Source organism: Phodopus roborovskii, unplaced genomic scaffold, assembly GCF_943737965.1.
Source record: "Phodopus roborovskii unplaced genomic scaffold, PHOROB, whole genome shotgun sequence".
Classification (NCBI taxonomy): Eukaryota; Metazoa; Chordata; class Mammalia; order Rodentia; family Cricetidae; genus Phodopus; species Phodopus roborovskii.
In genome coordinates, this window is record NW_026126418.1 from 39,252,492 (window position 1) to 39,275,820 (window position 23,329).

At 39.7% G+C, this 23,329-nt stretch overlaps 1 protein-coding gene across 3 annotated transcripts in view; it reads left to right on the plus strand.

Moving 5' to 3' along the window:
* Cobll1 (cordon-bleu WH2 repeat protein like 1) overlaps positions 1–23,329 on the plus strand; it is a 146,412-nt gene that overhangs the window by 119,277 nt on the left and 3,806 nt on the right. For 2 of the 3 annotated variants that reach the window (XM_051184564.1, XM_051184565.1), the window contains 7 exons: positions 5,902–6,058; positions 6,682–6,756; positions 7,910–8,029; positions 11,606–11,837; positions 12,789–12,886; positions 15,187–17,009; positions 19,432–19,605. In XM_051184564.1, the coding sequence (XP_051040521.1) occupies positions 5,902–6,058; positions 6,682–6,756; positions 7,910–8,029; positions 11,606–11,837; positions 12,789–12,886; positions 15,187–17,009; positions 19,432–19,605 (2,679 nt within the window). The remainder of the gene's footprint in view (positions 1–5,901; positions 6,059–6,681; positions 6,757–7,909; positions 8,030–11,605; positions 11,838–12,788; positions 12,887–15,186; positions 17,010–19,431; positions 19,606–23,329) is intronic. The other variant, XM_051184566.1, reaches the window with a different exon arrangement.

Consider the following 23,329-nt stretch of genomic DNA (forward strand, 5'->3'; position numbering starts at 1 on the left):
ACATGTATGTTGCTGTTTGGGACAACCAGCCCCTTGTTGACGCAGGTAATTTTCATAGTTAATGTGATTGCTTTCCAAACTTGAGAGGGCTAAAGTTCCCAAGACAGCAACCAGCATTGTTCCTGGTTGAGTTCCTAATACTGACTCCAAATCCCATTTGTTAGTAACTATTAGAGTATATCCTCTTCCAAATTGAGAACACTCTGTTAGCCTCTCTTCAATTAGACATGTTCCCTTTTAATCTGAATAAATTGACTGGCTGCTTTGGAAGCTTATAATGTGTGTTTCTTAATTATATTAGTTCTGCAAGTCGGCTTTCTAATGTTTAATATTCTTGACTTTGGAGCTTCTCCAGTCCTGTGTGTCACATATTCAACATAAATTTATAATAGTTTTCTTGGCTACAATTTTGTCAAAAAATACTGAAGTCTTCTAATGTGCACGCCTCTTTTCATGAAGACTTTGACCAAAGGATGTATTCAGTAAAGACCTCTCTTATTTGGGGTCCTTCAGGGTCCTAGGGTTTTCACCATTTTTTTTTTTAAGATTTATTTACTTATTATGTGTATAGTGTTCTGTCTGAATGTGTGACTGCAGGCCAGAGGAGGCCAGATCTCCTTTCAGATGGTTGTGAGCCACCATGTGGTTGCTGGGAATTGAACTCAGGACTTTTGGAAGGCAGTACTCTTAACCTGTGAGCCATCTCTCAAGCCTTGTGTTTTAAAAAGTAGTTCTTTAGTCAACATAAAAGATCTTCGGATTTGACTCTATGTGGCCTTAGCTTTCTTTGACTCTATCTTGACCAACTGTAGCTCTTTGCAGTGAAAACTCTTTATGGTAACCAATTACCTCTTGTCTCCCTGTATTATAAGACAATAAGATATATAAATCTACTTTCTTGAAGGTTAACGTTAATCTCATTCATATGTCAAATATGTATTCTGTCATCAGCTTATTGCTGATCATCTAAAGCCACAAGTCTTATTTGTTCAGAATTTCTACCGTTGGGCCATTTTCACTAACTGTCACATTTGCACTTTTTTTGTCATTAAAGTTAGTAAGTTTTCACCACACTTATCACATAGACTGTGGTTATGATGAGCCTTTAGGTGTAGCCTTTATGTCTCAGAAATGATCACATTCTTAGCACTCTTGATCCAAATAGCATCTTTAGAAATTTGTGTTTCTTTCTAACTTCTCTTCAGGCTAATGGGGTACCTCTCACAGGATAGGGTTATAGGACGTCTGTGTTTTCTACTTTCAATTGACTTCATAAATAGTACTGAAAAATTGAAGATGTTTATAAAACTGCAGTCTATCTCATTTTGATGTGGTTTAAATTCCTTATCCCTAGAAATATAATTATGGTATACAAAGATATTTACTAGCTTGCTTTTGAGACCGCCAGACTGAATAAATGAATAAATGAACCTGTGCCTATTCTTTGAGTTACAGAAAGGTTCATATAAATTTGTGAGCCCATGTAGAAAAACTTCTGCCGTTTTTATTTCTGTCATCTGATTATTATACTCCTCTGCCTTGTGTTTAAGAGTGCTGACTCGAATACTTTCTTTTGCCTGGCAAAATTCATGTTGTGACTGCTTTTGTCAGGTGATAAAGGAGACCCCCTCTGGAACAGAGATAGGGCCTTTAGCTAGAAGTGAAAGAATTTTATTACACAGTCATGGAAGCACTAAGTCAAAATGCAGGAGCATGGATCCAGCAGGCAAGCCAGTTTCTCTTGCTTCCTGCTTCTCTGCAGTTACTTACTGATCACCTACTGTATTCTCGTGGAAGAACCTGGACTGTGGTTGGAATGGCGTGTCACTAGGGCTTTATCAAAAGAAGTAAATTCATCAAGGAATTACATCTAGTTCTTTCAACCTTGGGGGCAAATATTTTAAAAAGTGAAATTCCGGGTTCTTTAGAATTTGAGACTTCCCTGATAATGTCTGTGTTGGGTATCTTTTCCCATATGATATGGTGTGTATATCAGCATCCAATTGCATGTGAATTTTCACCATTTGCCTATGTTCATTTGTTTTCCTTACCAACTCAGTTTTCCTTCCAAATGTCATAGGCCACAGTTTAGTTTGTGAAGTATTTTTTAAACACTGCAGGCAAAACTCTTTAAAATGAACATATGGATATACTTGTTACATACAGTTACATACAGTAGTGTTGCACAGGTGTCTGTAGAGGCCAGGAGTGGGCTCTTGGTTCCCTGGAGCTGTGGTTACAGATGGCAGTGAGCTGGGTGGTACTGGGAACCAAACTCCAGTCTTCTGCAAGATCAGCACAAGCTCTTAACTGATGAGTCATTTCTCTAGACCCCTAGCAGTTTTTTCATAATCATCTTCTGTGATGGGTACGTTTTGTTTGCTTTTTGTTGTCAGGCTTCATACATCTTCAGAGAACACAGCTTTATTATGTCTTGAACAGCCTGGTGGCTTGCTGGAGGCTCTGCCTCCAGAGCCAGCATGGATGACACTGCCTGCCCATCTCCCGAGCTTGGCTGATCTGAGCAGAATTTGTTGCTTTCATAAGACACTAAGTGAAAGTTTCAGAATACAGAGGCATCAGTAGAAGCTTTTATAAGCTTTATATTCCACTGAAATGGTTTTTAAACACTACCAGGTCTCATGTTTCATTCTCAGCTCTTTGTCACGGAAGGTCCTTGAATTATTTCACAAGTCCATTAAGGATGCACTTGTGTGCCCTCCCAAGAGGTCTGATTGCAATATTTAATCAGAACTGACGTTAGTGACTCTTGAGTCCAAATGTGGACTTGGCTGCGTGTTGTAGCTCATTTCTTGCATGGTTATGGAGAGGTCTCGGGACTTCTGGAGGAAGGAGAGGAGTAGTGTTAGTTAAGGGCTGGCTTAGGTGTGGCCATCAATACTTTACCAACTGGTATGGAAGCTTAGTTATTGGCTACCTCAGAGGTCATGGTGGTGCTACGCTATCCTATCCCCTTTGTGAAAGGAGCAGGTAGAGAGATTTGTGGGGTTGAGTGTCTGCTGTGGTACATGTCACTGTTCTGCCCCCATGGCATGTTTAGAACCTTCTTATTTTCCTGCCTGGTGTTGGGAGGCACCTCTGGAAAAATACTTTAAAATTCTGAAATAGTAAATTTGTTAAATTTTCCTTGACTAACAGCAAGGTACAAGGATTGAAAATTTTTTATGAATTTATTCACTACCCTTTAAAGTACTTAATTATCTTGTAAGATTAGATTGACCCAAGATAATACATGCATTCCGAGTTCAAGTTCACTTCATCTTCTTATAATAATTGCAAAACTTCTATAAGCCAGACATTGGTGTTGAAATACAGCAGTGGGCATAATTGGGGCGGGGGCAGGGGGTTCCTGCCCTTTTAGTCTGTTGGAGGGGGAGTTGACATTGAACAATTACCACCTCTGTAGTATGCTAGAAAACTATTTATTCAATGCTGTTCTACAGGCATCAAGCTGGGAAGCAGGTTGAGGGCTGGAGGGAGTCGAGGATTCATTGAGGAGGTGCCATATGAAAAATAAACAGCAGGGAATAAGGGTTATGCTGCTGTGTTATCAGAAGAGCTAGTTCTAGGCCCACAGAACAGCAAAGTTAACTACCCTTGGGTAGGGATAGCAAGACAGTGTGGCAGGAAGAACGGTGAGACTGATCTGAGTCAGCCACCCATGGGGAAGGAAATTATTAGTGGGTTTTGGGTAAGGGAGCTTACTGCCTTGTGCATTTTACCAAGAAAGCCCCTTTATTGATGGGCTAAAGAATGAAGTCAGTTTAGAAGGTTCACAGTGATTCAGAGAGTGATAGCCATCATCTGGGTGCTGGATGTGAAGGGAAGAGCCAGCAGACCAGAGGTAGTGTGGGTGGAGAGAGCAGGTGAAGGAGCTGGGAGATGGGAGCAGGGCTGTCTCAATGCTGAGACTCGTGAAGACTAGAAGGAAGCAGCTTCCAGAGCTCAGGTGTAGACATGCTAGCATCAAGTGTCCTTAAAACAGTGGAAATAGAAGAGAGGTCTAGGATGGAGACAAGAGTTCGGGATTCATTATTATGTAAGGAATACTTAAAAATCAAGAGAGCCATGGGGTTGCCAGAGAGTGAACATGGACACTAAAATCATATTCTGTGAGATAGTCCCACAGATTTGTCTTTATGTGATGAATAGCAAATTGGAGTGGCTGGAGTGTGGGACTTGGAGAGTAAGCAGTGTGGTATCCCAGGACTAAGGAGAAGTTTGGATAGCAGTGGTCAACTGTGCTTAGTGCTGCACAGGTCAAATCAAGGAGTCCGTTAAGTGACTATTTCTTAAGTTTGGTGATTTCTTTAAGGAAAAATATTAATGTCAAAGGTTTGGAAAAATTTGTTGGAGGGACTCTAGTACAAAATAGGAGATTGGACTACATATACATCTCTATGAAGTGGGCAGAATCTAAGATGGTAGGGCAGTTGGTCGGGAGGCATCCCTGCTCGGGAATGCTTGTCCCAGGATCAGCTGACAGTCGCCTGCTGTGGGGCAGCAGGGGCTGCTTGTGCACAGTGACCCCAAAGGTCTTGCCTTCCATATATTTGTCTGTCTGCCTGTCTATTGACAGATCTAGATAGATATATCTAGAGATACAGATGTACAGGCAGAGAGGGAGGGAGGGAGGGAGGGAGGGAGGGAGGGAGGGAGGGAGGGAGGGAGAAAGACTCCTATGTTGCAAGCTGCCCTCTGGCCTCCGCATGTACAGTGTAGCACACATACAGGCACTCATGTACACATGCAAACAAACACACATACAATAATAAATGTAAAACAAATTTAAAGAGCTGATTTCTCTCTTTTTTGGTACAAAGATACACATGAAAAACATGTAAAAAATCTTCATGTGACATGGAAGTGGAAAGGAGACTGGGAAGGAGGCCATGTATGAAGAGGACGTGTGTGTGTGTGTGTGTGTGTATACATGTATATATATATGTATATATGTATGTAGGCATGTATGTATGTATGTGTGTGTTATTTACATTTTTAAAAACCAGTCAAATTTTTTTTGGTTTTCAGCATTTAATTTTTAATTAGCATACAAGGTATTAGACATACTTATGACATTCTTGAATAAAGTGTGTTTTAGTTGCTTCTTTTCCCCCTACCCTATACTCTTCCTTATATAGCGTGTGTGTGTGTGTGTGTGTGTGTGTGTGTGTGTGTGTGTGTGTGTGTGTGTACACATGAGCACATGCACTCCACTATTCATGTATGTGGGGAGGCCAAAAGTTAGTGTTAGGTATCTGCTATCTATTGTGCTTCACCCTAACTTTTTTTTGATACAGGGTCTCCCACTGACTCCTGAGCTCACCCGTTGGTTTGACTGGTTGCCCAGGGGACTGTGGTCCATTGGTTTCCTCTTTCCCCTCCCCCTCATCTTCCTACCCTCACCCACACTGGGGTTACAGATATATGGGTCACCATGTGTGGGTTTTAAGTTGGTGCTAGAGATACAGACTCAATGCTTAATGGTTGTACATCAGTACTACCCTCTGACCATCTCCTCAGCCCTTTCCATCCTGTTCTTTGCATCCAGTAATTTTTGCAGAATTTTCCTCAAAACTTAGCTTTTGATTGTGTCACTTTGGAGTCTTGTCTACTGTAGTTTGTGTGTCAGCCCCGTCGTAGACTGAGGTTTTTTGTTTGTTTGTTTGTTTGTTTGTTTTTAATAGAAAGGCCATTGTGTTTGTTTCTTTATGTATCCATCCCCTTGTCTACCATCTGTACGTGGCAGATGCTCCATAAATATTTTTGGATGAATGGCTGTGGTTCATTTTAGTATTTGACATGTTAGCTGTGGAGGTCAGGGCCATCCTGAATTCTCTGGTTTGTTTCTAAATTCTTTGGCCATTTTGTTTTCTACAGAGTTCTGCTGATGGGGTCATGGTGAGGACAGGGTCACTGCAGCTCAGTAGCTCATCAGCTGGAACCTTGTCTCTGAAAAGAACAAAGCGAAAAGCACCGGCCCCGCCTTCAAAAACACCCGTGCAGCATAATGACACCAGCCTTGCATCTGATACCGGTATTTATTCTCTTGTGAACAGTACATTGGCTTTGGCTTTGTGTTTTAATACAGTCAATAAAGCAGAGTGAGTCATGACTTTTGTGTCCCCCTTTTAAACATGCTTTCACTATATATCCTTGGCTGGCCTAGAACTCCTCACAGAGATCTGTCTGCTTCTGTCCTTGAGTGCTGGGATTTAAGATGTGCTTGTGTGCCCCCCTTTCTTTTTCTTTCTTTCTCTCTGTTTCTCTCCGTGTGTGTGTGTGTGTGTGTGTGTGTGTGTGTGTGTGTGTGTGTGTGTGTGTATTAATGATACCAGGCTTTTAAAACAGTCTGATTATTCTCACTTAACTGCTTTTGGAAAGTCTGTAATGAAAAACGGCTTCGTTGTTGTAATGAGCCTGTCAACAGTGTGCAGATATATTCAGAAGACACCAGATTCCAGGTTGACTACTTTGGAATGGGGATGGAGGGTCAATGTAGTCATTTCACAGCTGCACGGTAATTGACCTATTAAGTTTAATAAGTTCACCCTTCCTGGACTAAGAAAAAGCAGGAAATTCCTCAGGAGTTGTTTCTCATCAGAGTGTGACTTTTTTTTTTTTTTTGTTTTTTTAAATCGGATTTCTTGCTTCTTTCAGCCCTGCCTCCAGAAGATGGACTTGCTCCAGACAGCGCTGTGGAAGCAAACTCTCCTGAGGGCCTGTCCAGCCCAGGTATGGCTCCCTTCACTGCATGCTACAACTGTGAAGGGAAGCAATGTCTTCACAGTCAAGAAATGGAGATTTGAATTCTTTGGCCTCCTTCCCCCACAGTTTTGTTTCCTCATCCCAAGGATTGGATGCTAGGATAAGAAACTGGCAGAGATGAAAATTACATTTCTGGAGCTGGACCCCAAGTGCTCTCTGTATTTGGCCTCTTGTTTTTCTTTATGCACTAGCTAGTGGACAGTTAGCAGCCTCCTTCTAGGTAGGGATATACCACAGTGGAAAGAGTCTTTGGTATGTTTCAAAGACTTAAAGTTAAATAGTCTCTCCCTCTCAAAAACTGCTTCCTCCAGAATGAATTCAGCTTCCATGCTGTCCTGCTCTAACAATGAATGTTGTTCACATGTGAATATCTCCCACCACATAGCTCACATTGTGGATTCTCCCCGAGTAAATGACGTTAGAAATAATACAACAGTTCCAACCGTTTTTATATTTCAGTAATAACTACTTAGTAGATTTTGTAAGGATAACTATGAGCTGGGTTTGGCAGTGCCCATCCATAATTCCAGCATTTCAGTGGCTGAGGCAGGAGGATCCATAGTGTCAGGCCAATCTGCCTTAAAAAAAAAAAAAAAAATACTAAAAATGTCGCACTCTTAGTACATAAGCATGGAGATATTGCCAGGTATGACTACCTGCATTGTACCATTTATAATCACAATGTTGGGCGAGTTTAGGAGCACCTGACCTTGAATCTTGTCTCTTACATGATACTTAGGAATTTGAGATTTTAAATTGTAAAGGAATCCCCTGTTTATGATTTAAGACATTGCTAGTATATAAGTAGTAGTGCTTTCCCACCCCTCACCCCCCTTAGAACACTCTTAACAAGACCATCTCATTCCATACAGGAATTGTATCAGATAATGTTACAAACATTAAAATATATGGTAGAGTTAGAAGGTTTCAAAGTTTTGGAGAGATGGGCAGACTACTCACACTTTGTCCCCTGTTTGTTTCTTACTTTGCCTTTTCAGAGCTTTTCTGTGGGTGACTGTGAGCTAATAGCACTCATTTCCCACTGTACCTTGATGTCTGCTTGCTTTGTTTTAACTCTCTTGTCTAAGTGCCATTTCCACAGACTCTACTTCTTTGGCAGAGGGCTCCCCTGGCCCCGCGATCCTAAGCCAGGAGCAGTGCACTGTGCCCAAGCCGGTGGATGAACTTTCGCTCTCTGAGGGCCCGGGAACTCCAGAGGCAGCTGTAGCATCCTTGACGTGTAGGTGCTCAGGCCTTAACTGGCTGTGGCTTTGGTATATGCAGAGGAAGATGCCTTTAAGTATAGATTAAATTACTTATTACACTCTAAAATGTTTCATAAGTAAATAATCATGTATGCCTTTACCCAGGTTTATAATGTGTGGTTTTCTTTCACCATCTAAATAAGCAGGACAAGGTGGGAGAGAAGTCACTCAGTGGCTCTGAGGAACACTTTTGCTTGTATTGGGTTTCCTATTGTTCGGAAGGGCTGCTTGAACTTGATTATTTTCAATGAGCATATAAGAAGAGTATTTCCAAGTATTCTTTATTGAACTACCCCTGTGTTAGCTGTGTGGCTTATTTTCTCTAATGTTATTCTCAGATGCCTCTTCTCTTTTAAAAGTAGGATTATTTTGCTTTAAGATAGAACATCGTTATAACTATAAAAAGCAAATCTCATAAATTGACCTTTTTTTATTTTACATATTGATCCCAGTTCCATCTCCCTCCCTCTTTCCCTCTCTCCCACCGTCCTGTGCCCCCCAACAGCCCTCCCCTCCCTCCAACTCTACATGTAGGGTGATGCCTTCTAGGCAGGGTCATCTAAATCTGTTAAGTCATTTGGAATAGGGGCTAGGACTTACTTCTCTCCTGTCTCTAGGTTAAGGGAGTATCCCTCCATGGGGAAAGTGCTCCCAAAGTCCTTTTGTGCACCAGGGATACATCCTGGTTCCACTGTCAGAAGTCCTTAGACTGCCAAGGCCTTCTAATTGAGACCCATGTTCAGGGTTGACCCAATTTTTAATCATTTTGACTTAGTCACCTAAAATTAGTATACTGTCACATGCTCCTTGTGATAGTACAAAGTTGTTTGAGGACTTTGGCAAACAGTTTGGAGAACTTTTAGGGGTGGTGGTGGAGATTAACACCAGATCTTCATGATAAGGGGGTCAGGGACATCCCACTGTGCTATCATTTAACCCTTGACAGGGTATTTAAAATGAAATGAGCATACTCATTTCCTAGATGACTCAACAAGCATTGCCCATGGGTATTTTTTCAAGAAAAATGAAAGTGCATATATACATAAAGCCTGCAGTTGTAGATTCCAATGTGGTACTTGCCTCCAAAGGGGAAAATACCCAAATATTTCTAAACTAAAATAGACAACTAAGTTTTAACTCATCCATACATCACAGTACAATACTGACTAGAAGGAGAAGTGTGTTTAGAATTAGTTTAATAGACCTATATCTTCCCAAAGGCACAATATCTGTCAAGCAATTTTTCCATTTTGATGATAGCCAGGAAAAACATGTGGTATCTAAAAAGACATATTTAAGTGTTAAGTTTAATAGCATCACAGTTCAAATGCAGCAATCACATTCTTTGAAATAGTAGTTACATTTCAATCTTCAAATTTATTTAAATTCAAATTCTTGAACATTTTTTTTTTCTGAGTAATCAAATCTTTGTGAAGAAAGTAATCAGTAGTACCTTTTGGAATTTCCTTTGTAGACTGAGCTGTCCAGAAACACATAGAGACCCACCTGCCTCTGCCTCCTGAATGCTGGGATTCAAGGCATATGCAGCATGCCTGGCATTGATTTTCTTTTGAATTTTCTTTTGAAGTTTTCATTGTTGTTTTCATTGTTGTTTTCTTTTTCTTTCCTTTTTTTTTTTTTTTTTTTTTTTTTTTTTTGGAAAGGTTCTTGCTTTGTTGTTCTTATTACCCTAAAATTCTTAGGGAGACATTATTCTCCTGCCTTAGCCATCCCAGGTGCTAGTGTTGTATATAATCAAGACCCACTCAGACTCCCTCCTTCCCTCTAACCCTCTGCCCCTCCCTTCCTTCCTCCCTCTTTTGTCTCCCTTCTATTCTCCTCCCCTCCCTTCCCTTCCCTTAACTTCCTTCCTTTTTTCCTTTCTTTTGGGCAGGGGATAAGTTTTCTCTATATAGTTGTGGCTGTCTTAGAACTCAATGTAGACCAGGCTAGTGTTGAACTCATAGATAGCTGCCTGTCCTTGCCTCTCAAGTACTGGTACTAAAGGTGTGCGACATCACTCCTGGCTCATATGTTTTTTCAAAGATCAGAAGTTAATACCCATTCCTGTCTAAAACTAAAATTAAATTTCTGTTACAGTTTGTGGATGGTCTGACTACTGTAGCAATGGTACATGACCTTACTTCCCTCTCTCTGGGTAAAATTAAACTGCATTCAGATGCTCTCGTGTAAATGGAGATGTTTAATTTGCTTAAGCAAAAATCCTGAGCCTCGTGGAGAATTTAACTTTCACAGTTGATGTTGGCAAGAATGATGAGCGCTTCGCTGCTGGAATGTCCCCCTTTTTACCCTATTGCCATTGGTTGTTGGCAGTAAGAAGTAATGATAAATTCTTAGAGAATGAAATATTACCCAAAACTGTTTAAAAGAACTGCACACACGTACATACCAGTATGGGATAAAACTTAGATAGAGTAAGTGTGTGTGTGACTGGGAGGGGAGGAATGTAAAAGAGAAAAGGAAATATGAGCGTGGATACCTGCTTATGTGTGTTTGTTATACTTTCTGGAACAGAGGAAAAAGTGTCAGAAGATGTCCATTCAGCTAGACATGCTGGGTTGTGCCTGTATTTCCTAGCACTCAGGGTTACATGAATTTGAGGCTAACCTGTGAAACGTAAGATTCTACCTTAACAACAAAGGAAAATTGAAATGAGACTGACAAAAACAAAACAAAAAACCCTGAGTCTGCTGCCTCAGATTTGTAATTCTAGCTACTCAGGAAGTTGAGGCAGGAGGATTGCATGTCTAGGTCTTCCTGGGCTACAGAGCATAGTCAAGGCCAATCCGGGAAATGTATAGGGAAAAATACTTAAAATGGCTTGAAACATAGCTTGGTGTGTAGCACAGTTTTACCTATCATGCATGAAGTCACAGGATTAGTATATCATATCTAAGAAGAGAAGAAAAAAATAATTTGCAGTGTTTTATCTTTGTTTTCCTTTACTAAAATCATTAGGCAGTTAGATAAGTGGCTCTTAGTAGTAGATTGCACATTAGAAACACTTAAAAATCTTCTCATTTCTTGGCCCCCAGTACCATAGTATTCTAATTTAGTAGCAAAGTGGCTGTGAACATCAGTATTAACAAAGGACACCCAGGTACTCTTAACTGTAGTCAATGCTGATGTCTACTGAGACAGTCTATGGGCATACTACCTAGCACAAAAATCTCATGTTCTATTAATTTGTATTTTATGTGACTATTTTGTCTAATTCACATTATATTTACATGACTCTAACCTTATCTAATGAAAGGTATCCATTCCTAAATGCAATTATATGACATTTAGAAGATTAACCTTCCATGACTAAAGCCCAGAGCGGTAGAACATGGTTCTAGAATGATATGAATGTGAGATGTTCTGCTTATATGCTAACGAGACCAATTACCATTAGGAAAACATTTCACTATTAATTAGAAACCACAAGATGCTAGCTAACTGTTGTTATTAAAACCCCCTCCTTTCTAGATTGCATAGGATGAACAAGGCAGATTGGTATTTAGAATTATAGCTGCATTTCTTTGTAGCTGGTGTGAGCTCGGATTACAGTCTTGAAGAGATAGATGAAAAGGAAGAACTGGGTGAGTCATCTAAAGGTCCAGTGGAAAGTATTGCTGTGAAGTCACCTGACATCCCTTCCTTATCTGCTGATGTAATGAATACATTGGAGAAGGATCCTGACTCTGCCCTTGACCTCAGTGATGGAGAGGCATCTCCCAGCTCGAAGGGAAAACTCCAAGGCAGAAACACAGAGGGACAGTAAGTAGTGTTTAGGTCACAAGTAGTGTTGGTGGTTTGTTTGGGTAATGCTGTTGTTCTGACAGAGAGCTGATATTTTCAGCTTAGTTATAGTTAGCCATTTTGTTTAGGTTCTATCTCTCACACTGTCCTTGTTAAAGATGCTTATTAATAAAGTAGTACATGTAATTGTGTTTAGATCAAGGGTTGTAGAGTCCTCATGTCAGGTACTCATCACATAGAAGTTAGTTAATTTGTGGGGTTTAAAAATAAGTTTCCATTTGTTCCATACATTTTGTTCCTTATTTGTTTGACCCAAATAATTCATTGAGATTTCACTCTGTACTGAATGCATCTGAGGATTTTTACTACCTGGACTCTGTAAATTCAAAGTAAATTAAGTCACCAGCATTGTTTATAGTCAAGTCTGAGATGTGAATAGCATTGTCCATCTGATGCAGGAATTCTGAAAACTCCTCTAGTCCACTTTGCAGTACTGTGACTAAAGTGGACATCAAACAAGCAAAATAAGCTTTCTTCATTAGAGGGTTACCTAATTTGCATGAGATTGTCTCCAAAATAAACTCTCTTGTCACCAGGAAAAAAAATAAAATAAAATCAGTGAGGTCAGTTCACATCCTAATTTATGTAGTAGACTTTGGACTTTGCCAGATGCAAGAATAAAATGTTTCATTTCATTTCCTTTTTTCTTTAAGAAAAAATAGGTTCTAACAACTAAGTAAAGACATTCATTTGGGAGAATGTCCCTTTTTACCAAGCCTCTTACATCTTCTTTGCAATAGGACACATTTACTGAAGCTAATGTTTCCTAGCAGCATTTCCTGCTATATTTCTCTAATATTTGGCAGGAAAGAGTGATTATTTCAATCCATCTGTCTTTGAAAGAAGTATTGCCTCCTTTTTTTTTTTTCATGGTGTGTTTGAATAACCTCTACAATTCATGTCTTCCAGAGGACCACATAATGCTGTTGTGAGTGATATAAGCAACGAAGACACAGTATCTGACAGTATAAGAGACTTGAAGACATTGGGCCCAAGCCAAGAGAGTGGTGAGTGTTACAAACACTGATGGCCAACACAATGTCATAGACACACAAACCAAGGACTATCCTTAAAACAGGTTAAGTAGATTCTTTCATGTATCAACTCACTTAATATCTGCCTCATTATGAATATTGTTACTTTTAGTCTCACTTTGCACAAGAGTAAGCCATGAAGATACTGTCTCACAATTAGTAAGTGGTGGATGTAGGGTTTGGACAGGAACTGTATGATCCTTCCACACTGGGCTCTTAGCTGTCATGTCTGCGCCTCATGATGCTGTCCCTCCTTTTGATGCTATCTAACTTAAATCTCATAGCTTAAGGTTGTGTCCTCTGTGTACCTCTGTGTCCTGAGTTCCTCTCAGTTCCCTAGTGCATGTTTTTACTTCATACTCAAATTGCCACACTTTGGATGAAACTTGCCTGCCTGATTTTGAAGCCATATAATTATGAAATATCACTTGTCACCATTTCCCCATTCTCACCCAAATTAAAGCAGTTTCTTGTTTTGTTCATGATGTAATTGGTTTATTTCTGCCAATTAGCATAGGGTCGTGCTGTCCTTGTATAGAAATTGTTTTCCATCTACTTCAGCCATTCAGTTTCTATCCACACCCTTCTGTGTTAACTTTGTTACTTGATTACTACAAGCCATGCACTTCAGTATTCCTGACTTTCCAGCCAAGTCACACAGTGTTAAGTTGGGGAATTCAATCTATGACTTCCTGTGAAATGTTTATAGCACATAACAAAACTGAACTTCAACACAGAATAATGCAAGTTGGTAGTGGTGGCGCATGCCTTTAGTCCCAGCACTTGGAAGGCAAAGGCAGGTGGATCTCAGTAAGTTCAAGATTAACCTGGTCTGCAAAGCGGTTTCCAAGACAGCCACAATGGTTACACAGAGAAAACCTGTCTGGAAAAACAACAACAACAGACAAAAGAATAATGCTCAGAAGAGAATTCAAGGAACATGGGATAATACATTCTAAGGGAATGAGAAGGCGGTTTATGAATGTTTATGGTTGAATCTATATTAAGTGAAAAAACTTTAATAGTCATGGGAAACAAACACAGGGCCATAGAATTCATATTTGGAAGGAAATGGATAATTCCATATTGTTGTTGTTGTTGTATGTATATATATATGTGTGTGTGTGTTTGCCCTACATATAGTACAGAATTTTATAACTAATGTGTTTTTACTTGATTAATTTTTTCCATTCACAGTACTCTTCTCTGATACTATACTAAAATGTTCTAAAGCTCTTCTTGGTTCTGCATATACCTTTGAGGAAATAGTTTTGCTATTGAAAATCATGATTTTGTAATTACTTCATTTGGGAGTCATTGTACTTATTTTACAGTACTGGGGTTTGTATACAGGACTTTGCACACAGAGGGTGTGCGTCTACCACTCAGGTTAGGTTTAGGGTCTTCAGCGCTCTTACTTCAATTGGCATCTGACACACGGCTGTAGTCTCAGTACTCAGAAGGCTAAGACTAGCCCTGGGTAAATAGTGAGACTATCTGAAAATCAATCACTTCCTTTTAAAAAAATTGGACAGTCACATCATTAAGATTTGACACCAGGTTAGTGCGAGGTTATTTGCGAGTATATCTCAGTAATATTTTCTGTCATATACATGTACTTTGTAGCAATCTTTGTCAACTTACAGTTTATTTTAAAAATTATTTTCTAGTATCTGTAAGGTATTTTATTATATTTTTCTTTTTGCCATATGCAATTATCTATGTACCAACTTTTTATCCCATTATAGAAGTCAGTGTTAGTTTTGAATAGAGAGAAGGAAAGAAAGGTAATGTAGTAGTTACCTCTCCCTTGTTGGCATTCCTTGGGAAATGGTGCAGCCATTCCCAGACATTTTGTGAGCATTGTCATTAGACCTGAGTGAAGGTGGACAGCTGATGAATTCAGTGGTGGGTATAGGTTGTCTTCTTGACTGTCTTTGGGAATAATTATGACATGTTGATGAGAAATAGAGAGTGATTAGTAAGTCAACTCACTGAAAATATGACACCTGAAATTCAGAGTTTTAAAACCAGTAAGTTAGAGTTGCTTATTGGAGATCTATACAAATAGTTTTACCCTTAATTATTTTCTCTTAGAAACAGCCCATACTATTTTTCTGTGTCCCATTACTTGCTTTGCATAATTATGAAGCTGAAAATGGTATATAGCACTCACATCATCCAGTTACAGATTGGGTAAGACACACTGAAAAATTGAATTCTCTCACATTTTAACGTATATGCTTGAAAGTATTTTTTTTCTCTCTTAATAGTTCAAAATGAAATCATGGTCTGTGCCACAAACACAGATTATGTGAAAGACAGCCCAAGGAAAACAGAAACCTCTACAGAAAGCAAAGCCGCAGAGAAAGCCATGGATGTAGAAGCTGATAGACTGTCGGACTTTCCAGTATGTACAACGGATCATGTTAAAAGCTTCAGGGAAAATCATCTAAACGCACCATCAGGACCAGATCAAAAATTGAGTCAACCAAGTGTAGAAAAGACAAAAATGCAAGATGCAGCAACTCAGGCCACCCCTGCTTACAGCAGTTTTGATGGGACTCACGAAGACCGTAATTCGTCTGACCTCAAGGTTGATGAAAGTGTGCAGACTTCAAATAGTAGCAGATCAACTCAGCACTCCTCCTCAAGTCTCCATGACCCTGTAAATGTCTCAAAGGCATTTGGGGGTCAGGGCACTCCAGCACCTGTCCAAGATAGACTCCCTGTGAAAGAGCTTGTGTGTACATCTGGGAACGACGACCATTTGTCTCCTGTAGATGGAAATGATAAGAATCCAGCTGCTTCTTATCTAAAGAATTTTCCACTTTATAGACAGGACTACAGTCCCAAGCCAAAACCTTCAAATGAAATTACGAGAGAGTATATACCTAAAATTGGAATGACTACTTACAAGATAGTGCCCCCCAAATCCCTGGAAATAGTAAAAGACTGGGAATCAGAAGCAGTGGGGAATAAAGATGCCCAAAAGATGGATGCTGGAGGGCATGAGCATATGCTTGGGAATGTGAAAGAAACAGCTATGCAGACAGAAGCCCTTGTTACTTCCAGAGGGCCACAGGAGCTTCAGCCTGACCCTAAGGCAAATCCAGGCTTAGGCACAGAGCATCATTTGCACAGGACTCTGAGCGTTGGTGCAGAGATGAACCCCCCAAAACCTCCCAGAATGACTACGGACACTGGCGGCATTCCTTTTGCACCAAATTTGGAAGATATAAACAATATTTTGGAGTCAAAATTTAGATCCCGAGCTTCAAACCCCCAGGCCAAACCAAGTTCGTTTTTTTTGCAGATGCAGAAGAGAGCATCAGGCCACTATGTGACTTCTGCAGCTGCTAAGAGTGTGCACACTGCCCCCTGGCCTATCCCCAAAGAACCAACCACCAAAGAGGTGCAAAGGGACCCCCGACCCCCTCCAGAACAGATTCTTTCTTCCTTAAGTGAACGGACTCATTCTGCTCAAATGCCCAGTATTTCAAAAACTGATGACAGGATCATGCAGAAGCCTGCTGAGATCTCTCTTCCTCCCTCTGCTATCAAGCCTGTGGCTCTTCCTGCTGAGACCTCTCCTCCCCCTGTAGCTCCCAAGCCCCTGGCTCTTCCTGCTGAGATCGCCCTTCCCCCTGTAGCTCCCAAACCTGTGGCTCTTCCTGCTGAGACCTCTCCTCCCCCTGTAGCCCCCAAACCTGTGGCTCTTCCTGCTGAGACCTCTCCTCCCCCTGTAGCCCCCAAACCTGTGGCTCTTCCTGCTGAGATCTCTCCTCCCCCTGTAGCTCCCAAACCTGTGGCTCTTCCTGCTGAGTCCTCTCCTCCCCCTGTAGCTCCCAAGACTGGTAGTCAGGGAGCATCACTAAACCTGAAGACCTTGAAAACTTTCGGGGCCCCAAGACCATACTCCAGTTCTGGCCCCTCACCCTTTGCCCTTGCTGTGGTGAAAAGGTCACAGTCTTTCAGTAAGACACGTCCAGAGTCCAGTGAGGGCTTCTCTACCCAGCCTGCAGACACAGAGGGTGAAAAGACATACACAGTAAATAAATCTGCGGTGGTTCCCCAACCTGATGATGTTGATAAGGTAAGCCTTAACTTTTCAAATATAAATAATCAGTTTCCAGTATGATTGATTTGGTTAAAGTAGGGGACAGCCTATATTATACCAGTACTTTAGTATGGTTGTATATTGCTTAACTCTGAGTTACAATAGTCAGCTATAGTTATAAGGTCATTGTTACGAAATTGTATGATTAGCAAAATTTTAAAGTCTCTTTATTCATGTGCATGTATAATTGCTGAGTGTAGAGTAGTGACTATTTTCCTGTGCATTATTATTTTTCTTAACTGCTTTAGATATTATAGTTTACTTTCTTTTTCATCTGCCTTTATAGAACTATGTAATATCCAAATAAGTATAGTTTTAATTATTTGTAACAAACAGTATCAAGAACTGAAAGGGGCCCAAAGTGTCTCAGTTGTGTATTTCCCATCACATGTATTCAACTTCAGCTTGCCAAACATATGACATGTAATGTAATTTAAAATGAAAGTGGCTTTAAACTGTATTTGTCATAATTATCCATTATGGTAGTTCTCATTGAAAGACAAAAAAGTGAAGTTAGGGAACCCCCCTCCCCTCCACTTGAAATAAAGGACAGTCTGACCTGGAAAACTAACCCAGACCAATATCAGTTCCCTGGAATTTGTTAACTTCCACTCACAAGGCCCTGAGATAGCAGGATGCCAAGAATTCACACTCCTTTCTGTGAGTCAGCAGGCTGTAAATAGGGTCCCTAAGAAACAAAGAGATAGCTGCAACTCTGGTTTGCCCAGACAAGATTAATTAGCACACCCCGAGGCCCTAAGGTCTCCTGACCCTAACAGTAAGACCATCCAGCCTCAAAGGGTCATGTATTCAATGGACAGAGGGTCACACCTCCCCCCCCCAAGCTTGTGGGTTTTGCCTTTAAAAACACCTGTGCCCAGGGAATGGGGCTTCTCTCTGGCCTGCACGCTGAGGGAGCCCATTTGCACAAACAATTCCTGTTCATTAAACCTCTTGTGTGTTGCAGCAACTGGACTGGACATTGAGTTCTTGGGGGTACCGACCGAAACTGGGAGACTCCTCATTCTGAGGGTCTTACGTCATTACATGCATGTAGACCAAAATACCATCAACTTTCAAAAAGTCCCATTGACCTGAATTGTCAACTAAGCATTTTGCTTTCTTGATTCCCATAAAATAGTCAGAGGAGATGATGGTATTCACAGTGTGATTCATGGTAATCCATAAGCCATCTTAAAAAAAACTGCATTTCGTCTTCTACTCTGGTAGTGTTTGAGAAATACTTTCCTGTTTGTGTGACAGTTCCAGGAACATTTTATACAACTTTTTTAAACATTCCCAGACTAAAAGAACAGTGATCCTGATGCCAAGTTAATATTTTTCTTTAATGTTGAGGCATTATGTATCTTGAAGACCATCTCCTCATACATTTGACATTTATGCTTACTAGTTTACCAGCATCAGGAAGCGATTTGTGATACAGAGAATTATGAACTTGGGGGTAGAGCCTGCTTTTTTCTTTAGATGGATTACCATTGCTAAATAATGCAAACTTCATTTAGATGATGGCAGTTTTGATTCACTGCCTCAGCCTTATTTAGTTCATTTAAAAAGTAAAGATAATGAATTTGACAGTTTGCAAAGGACATTTTTAGGATTACTTGATATAACGCTTCCCAGTTTCATCATTTACTAAGTATTTGTTCTTAAGAGGTTTAATTAAATTTCTGATTATTTCGCTTGGAAGTTCTTAGCATTTATGTTTAGTCCAATGAGTTAAAAAAAAAACTAGTTGTCCTACCATAATTCTTGTTGCTTCTAGAAACAAAAAACTTAGGCCGTTAGGTATAGTAGAAACATCAATAGTCCCTTGTTAGATATCATATGGGATTCTAAAGTATGAAATTGTCAGTTTTCAACTGCCTTGTACATTGGCCCTAATATGTTAGAACCATGAAAATAGGTTATTTTTCAGTTTGTGGAATTTTTTAAAATTTAATTTTTATTTATTTATTTATTTATTTATTTATTTATTTATTTATTTGTTTATTTTTTGAGACAGGGTTTCTCTGTGTAGTTTTGGATGTGGATTTATTTTAAAATCATGAGTTTTGGCTTTGGTAGTCAGTTCTATGTATTGGCAATATCAGTGTTCTTTGATTTACACACAGTAAAATGACCACTTTATTCATGAAGCAAAAAGAGGTAACTCTCTCCCACAGCTTCCTAAGCTGAGAAAGGAAGGTACATAGTTCATCCCCCAACTGGGCTCTACCAACAGATAACCGAGTGAAGGATGGAGATACAGAACTGTGTCAGTGTCATTAGCATGGCAAATGGCAGTTTTTAAAGAGCAATTGCTAATGCAGTTTGTAAAATAGGCCTTTTCTTCTCTTGGAATTCATAAAAAAAAAAATCTTGTATTTATTTTTCATAGCATAATAAACCTGTACAGAGTGAACCAAGTTCTCACATGCTGACTCCGACTGACAACCCATCGTTCACCCTTAAACAGAGTTCTTTAACATTCCAAAGCTCTGACCCAGAGCAGGTACGGCAGAGCTTGCTGACCGCAATCCGTTCCGGAGAGGCTGCCTCCAAGTTAAAGAGAGTAAGTTTTCCCTATCAGACAGATGGTTGGCAGTGGCTTTAATTTCAAACTTGTTAAACTAACACTTAAGTGTGGGGAGGGGGATTCTTCTAACATTCAAATATCAACAGGAAAGATGCTAGAAATTATTCTTTGATTTTTTTTTTTTGAGGTATAAACTGAAGGATATCAGAGTCTTACACATACATAAAAACACATTTGGTTTCCCCCCCACTGTGTGGGGCCAGGTTGAGTGTAGAAAGCTAGCCTTGACTCTTATTTTAAGAAATTATATTAGTACAGTAAGAGAGATTTTCTTGAAGTGCACCCCTTTCCCCTCTCCTGATGGGAGATGTCATTCTGTAAATATGTCTCTCTTATTGGTTAATGAATAAAGTCCTGTTGGTCAATAGGAAAGCAAGAAATGTGGGTCTAGGAGACAAGGAGGAGAGAGGAAGAAATTGAAAAGACATTCAAGAAATAGGATGGGGAGAGCAGAATGTCAGCCCCTCTCTCTGGTAAGATAAGACCACATGGAAATACTTAGATTCATAGAAATGGGTTAATATTTAAGACAGAGCTAACCAATAAGAAACGCTAGTAACAGACTAACAGCTTTATATCTAAGACAGCATCTCTGTGTGTTATTTGGGGCTGGCACTGCTGTGGGACCAGACTTGCGGAAAACATATAACACCGTCTCCCCCCACCCCAGAAAAGTGGACTTTTACCAGTGGGAACATAGATGTTTGCAGTCATATCTCCACGGTCAAAGTAACTATTGTGTGTGAGTACAAAAAGCAATTTAACGTATTAAAAAGTAGAGAGGAGCCTAGAGAATGCAGAGGAGAATTCATCCATGGTCCATATTCATAATGCCTACCACATGATCCAGCCAACCTTGCTTAGCTATAGAAGAGCAACAAGATGGAGGTGTGATTCCTCCAGACAGAATGTGAGTGACAGGTGAGTGTCGCCTCTCTCTCCACCTTCTTTCCCTGGGAGAGGAGAGTCCAGGGCAGGTTGACCAGCCATTGCCATGGATGCTACTCAGTTGTGCTGTGAGAAGCACTTCAGCATGGATGTTCTGAATACACTGACTGACTGGGTGTTTTATGTTGTACCTCTGTTGATGATCCCATCAGAAGGCTAAGAGACCTGTCGAGTAAAGCTTTGAGTTTCACAGAAATTAGAGCTACAAAGGAACAGAAGTGCTGAAAAACAGAAATAAGGAACCAGTGTTTTATATGTTCCAACTATACCAGCCTTTGTCATGCACAACTGTTCAAGGCAGTTGCCTCTGTGTGTGTGTGTGTGTGTGTGTGTGTGTGTGTGTGTGTGTGTGTGTGTGTTTGTTTGTGTTTGTGCATGCATGCTTGTGTACGTGTGTTTTACTGTTGTTCCAAGAGACTTGGCTCTCCCTTCTGGGCAAGTATTTAGACAGAGTAGTATTTGCTGGTTTCAAGAATGAAAGAAGTATCAGGGAATATTTCAGAGGAAAGATTTGAACTTTGTAGATTATAAATATGTACCAGGGCAGCAGAAAAGTTCATATAGATTTAAATATTGAAATTAACATTTTATCAGTCCTCACAAATTTCTTTGTCAAGAGGGAAAATATGCTAGTGTCAATAAATAACCCATTCTTGTTTTTGAAAATATTTATTTTCTGTTCTTTATCAGGAAGTTACAGATGAGTTTCAAGCCATTTACCACCAATCTAAGATTCCTAAATTCAATAAATATGAGGCACAATCATTTTAATAGACACAGAGGGCAGAAAGGTCAATAAGCCAAGCATTGCTGTCTATGTAGCCTGGGCCTGCCTGAAAAGTAATGTTGCATTAGATTCCCAGGAGATCCTGGTGCCTACACAGAAACTGAACACAGTGCTGTGGGAGGGAGCAAGTGCTGTATATACTAACCGGTTCCTGTGTTACACGATACTTTGCATTGAACTGCCAGTGTGTTTCAAGCCAGCAGCTGGAAATACTGGTGGATTCTTGGGCCTGATCTGGCAGAACTTTCACATAGTAAACTCTCAACTTCCAGAAATAGTTGGGTCATAATCAATGGAAGGGGACCTAATTGGTGCACCTGTAATTGTATCCTCTTTAAAAGTCATTACATTCTATTGAGTGTAAAACTTTCATCTTATTGAGTAGGAGGTTATTAACATCTTGGAGCATGTAGAGTGCCAACTCCTAAGATTTTTTAATGAGCATTTCATACATAATCTATTTTATTTCACTAACAGCGGTTAAAGTAGCTAGCAATGTCCACAGTCTTTAAACTCAATGACCAGCATTCCGGCTCTAGTATATATCCTTAAAAATGGTTTTGAGTACACCAAGACTTATATATAACAGTGCTCGTGCCATATATTTTGTAAGGTTCCAAATAAATATAACTCTAATTTATTATAACATAATAAATAAAAAATAGTGTTTTCGAAGACTAACCCATCTCATGGGATCATTCTGTTATGTTCTTTGATAGTTCATACATTTGTACAATGTGTGTTGACCATATCCATCTACCACTACTGCCCTTTCACTCCTCTGTCTCCTCCCCCACCTCCCTCTTAACTTCAAATCCTCTTTTAGAAAGTGTTTGCATTGCTTCTCTGAGATTTTCATACGAGGTGTTTTATTAAAGTCATTCCCTTGCCCTGTTCTTCCCAGATCTACTTCTCCAGGTATGGCTTTCACCTTGTGGAGCAGGCCTTAAATCCAGTTAGAAAGTGGTTGGTTACTCTGCAGGATCCATTCTACCATTGTACCAGTAGTGTGCCTTGTAGCACATACGAACTCAAAAGTGTCTGTGACAGCATGTACAAGTCCTGCACAAGCTCAGGCCAGACAAAATCCAAATATGGAAAGGGGAGCTGGTTCCATGTTTACCTATGTCTTTGAACTCAAAATATTCAGTTTAGTTCCAGGTTCCAAACTGGCTATGACTCTGGTTTCTGTAGAGCCGCTAACCTTCATTAGAATAGCTACCTTGCATTAGAACATTCTGTTTATGTCCCGTGTATGAAAGTGGCTATGAGAATGCTGTGGCTTATTTATTTATTTATTTATTTATTTATTTATTTATTTATTTATTTATGTATGTCATGCTTCTCTGCAGCCTTTCTATACCTAACTCCCATTTACCCCACAGGTAGCCATGGAGTCTAGTTTGTCTTCATACAAAGCTTTAATTAGCCTAGCATAATTTTTTAAAATTGTGTTCAGTGTTCAGATTTATCATGAATCAGTAAACTGTTTGTAGAGAATGAAATTAAATCATCCATTATTGCTGCTCTACCTTGACACAAGGACTTTGGCTGTACCTAGTGCTTTGTGCTATCCCTAATTACTGAAAATCAGGCCATTGAATTGTTACAAATAGAATACAGTTTTTAAAAATAGAGTCTAAAATAAATTTCTATTGTATACTTTATATTGTAGATTGACTCAGAATGTAAAATTTATCTTTGGCTGAATAGAAGTCTAGAAAGAACAGCAAGTCTGTGGAAGCTTTTCCCAGACCCTCCTTGGCTTGTATTATTTAATTAGCTTGCTTTCATTTTTTTTTTTTTTTAATTTGATTTGCTTTTAAACCAAGGATCACAGGTTGACAGTTCTCCAAATGCATTTTCTGTAAAATATAATAACCAGTGTTGTGTTTTCATAACCACAGTTCAAATTATGTGTCTATTCATGAAAATTTCTTCAAACACCAAGGGTAGATATTCAGC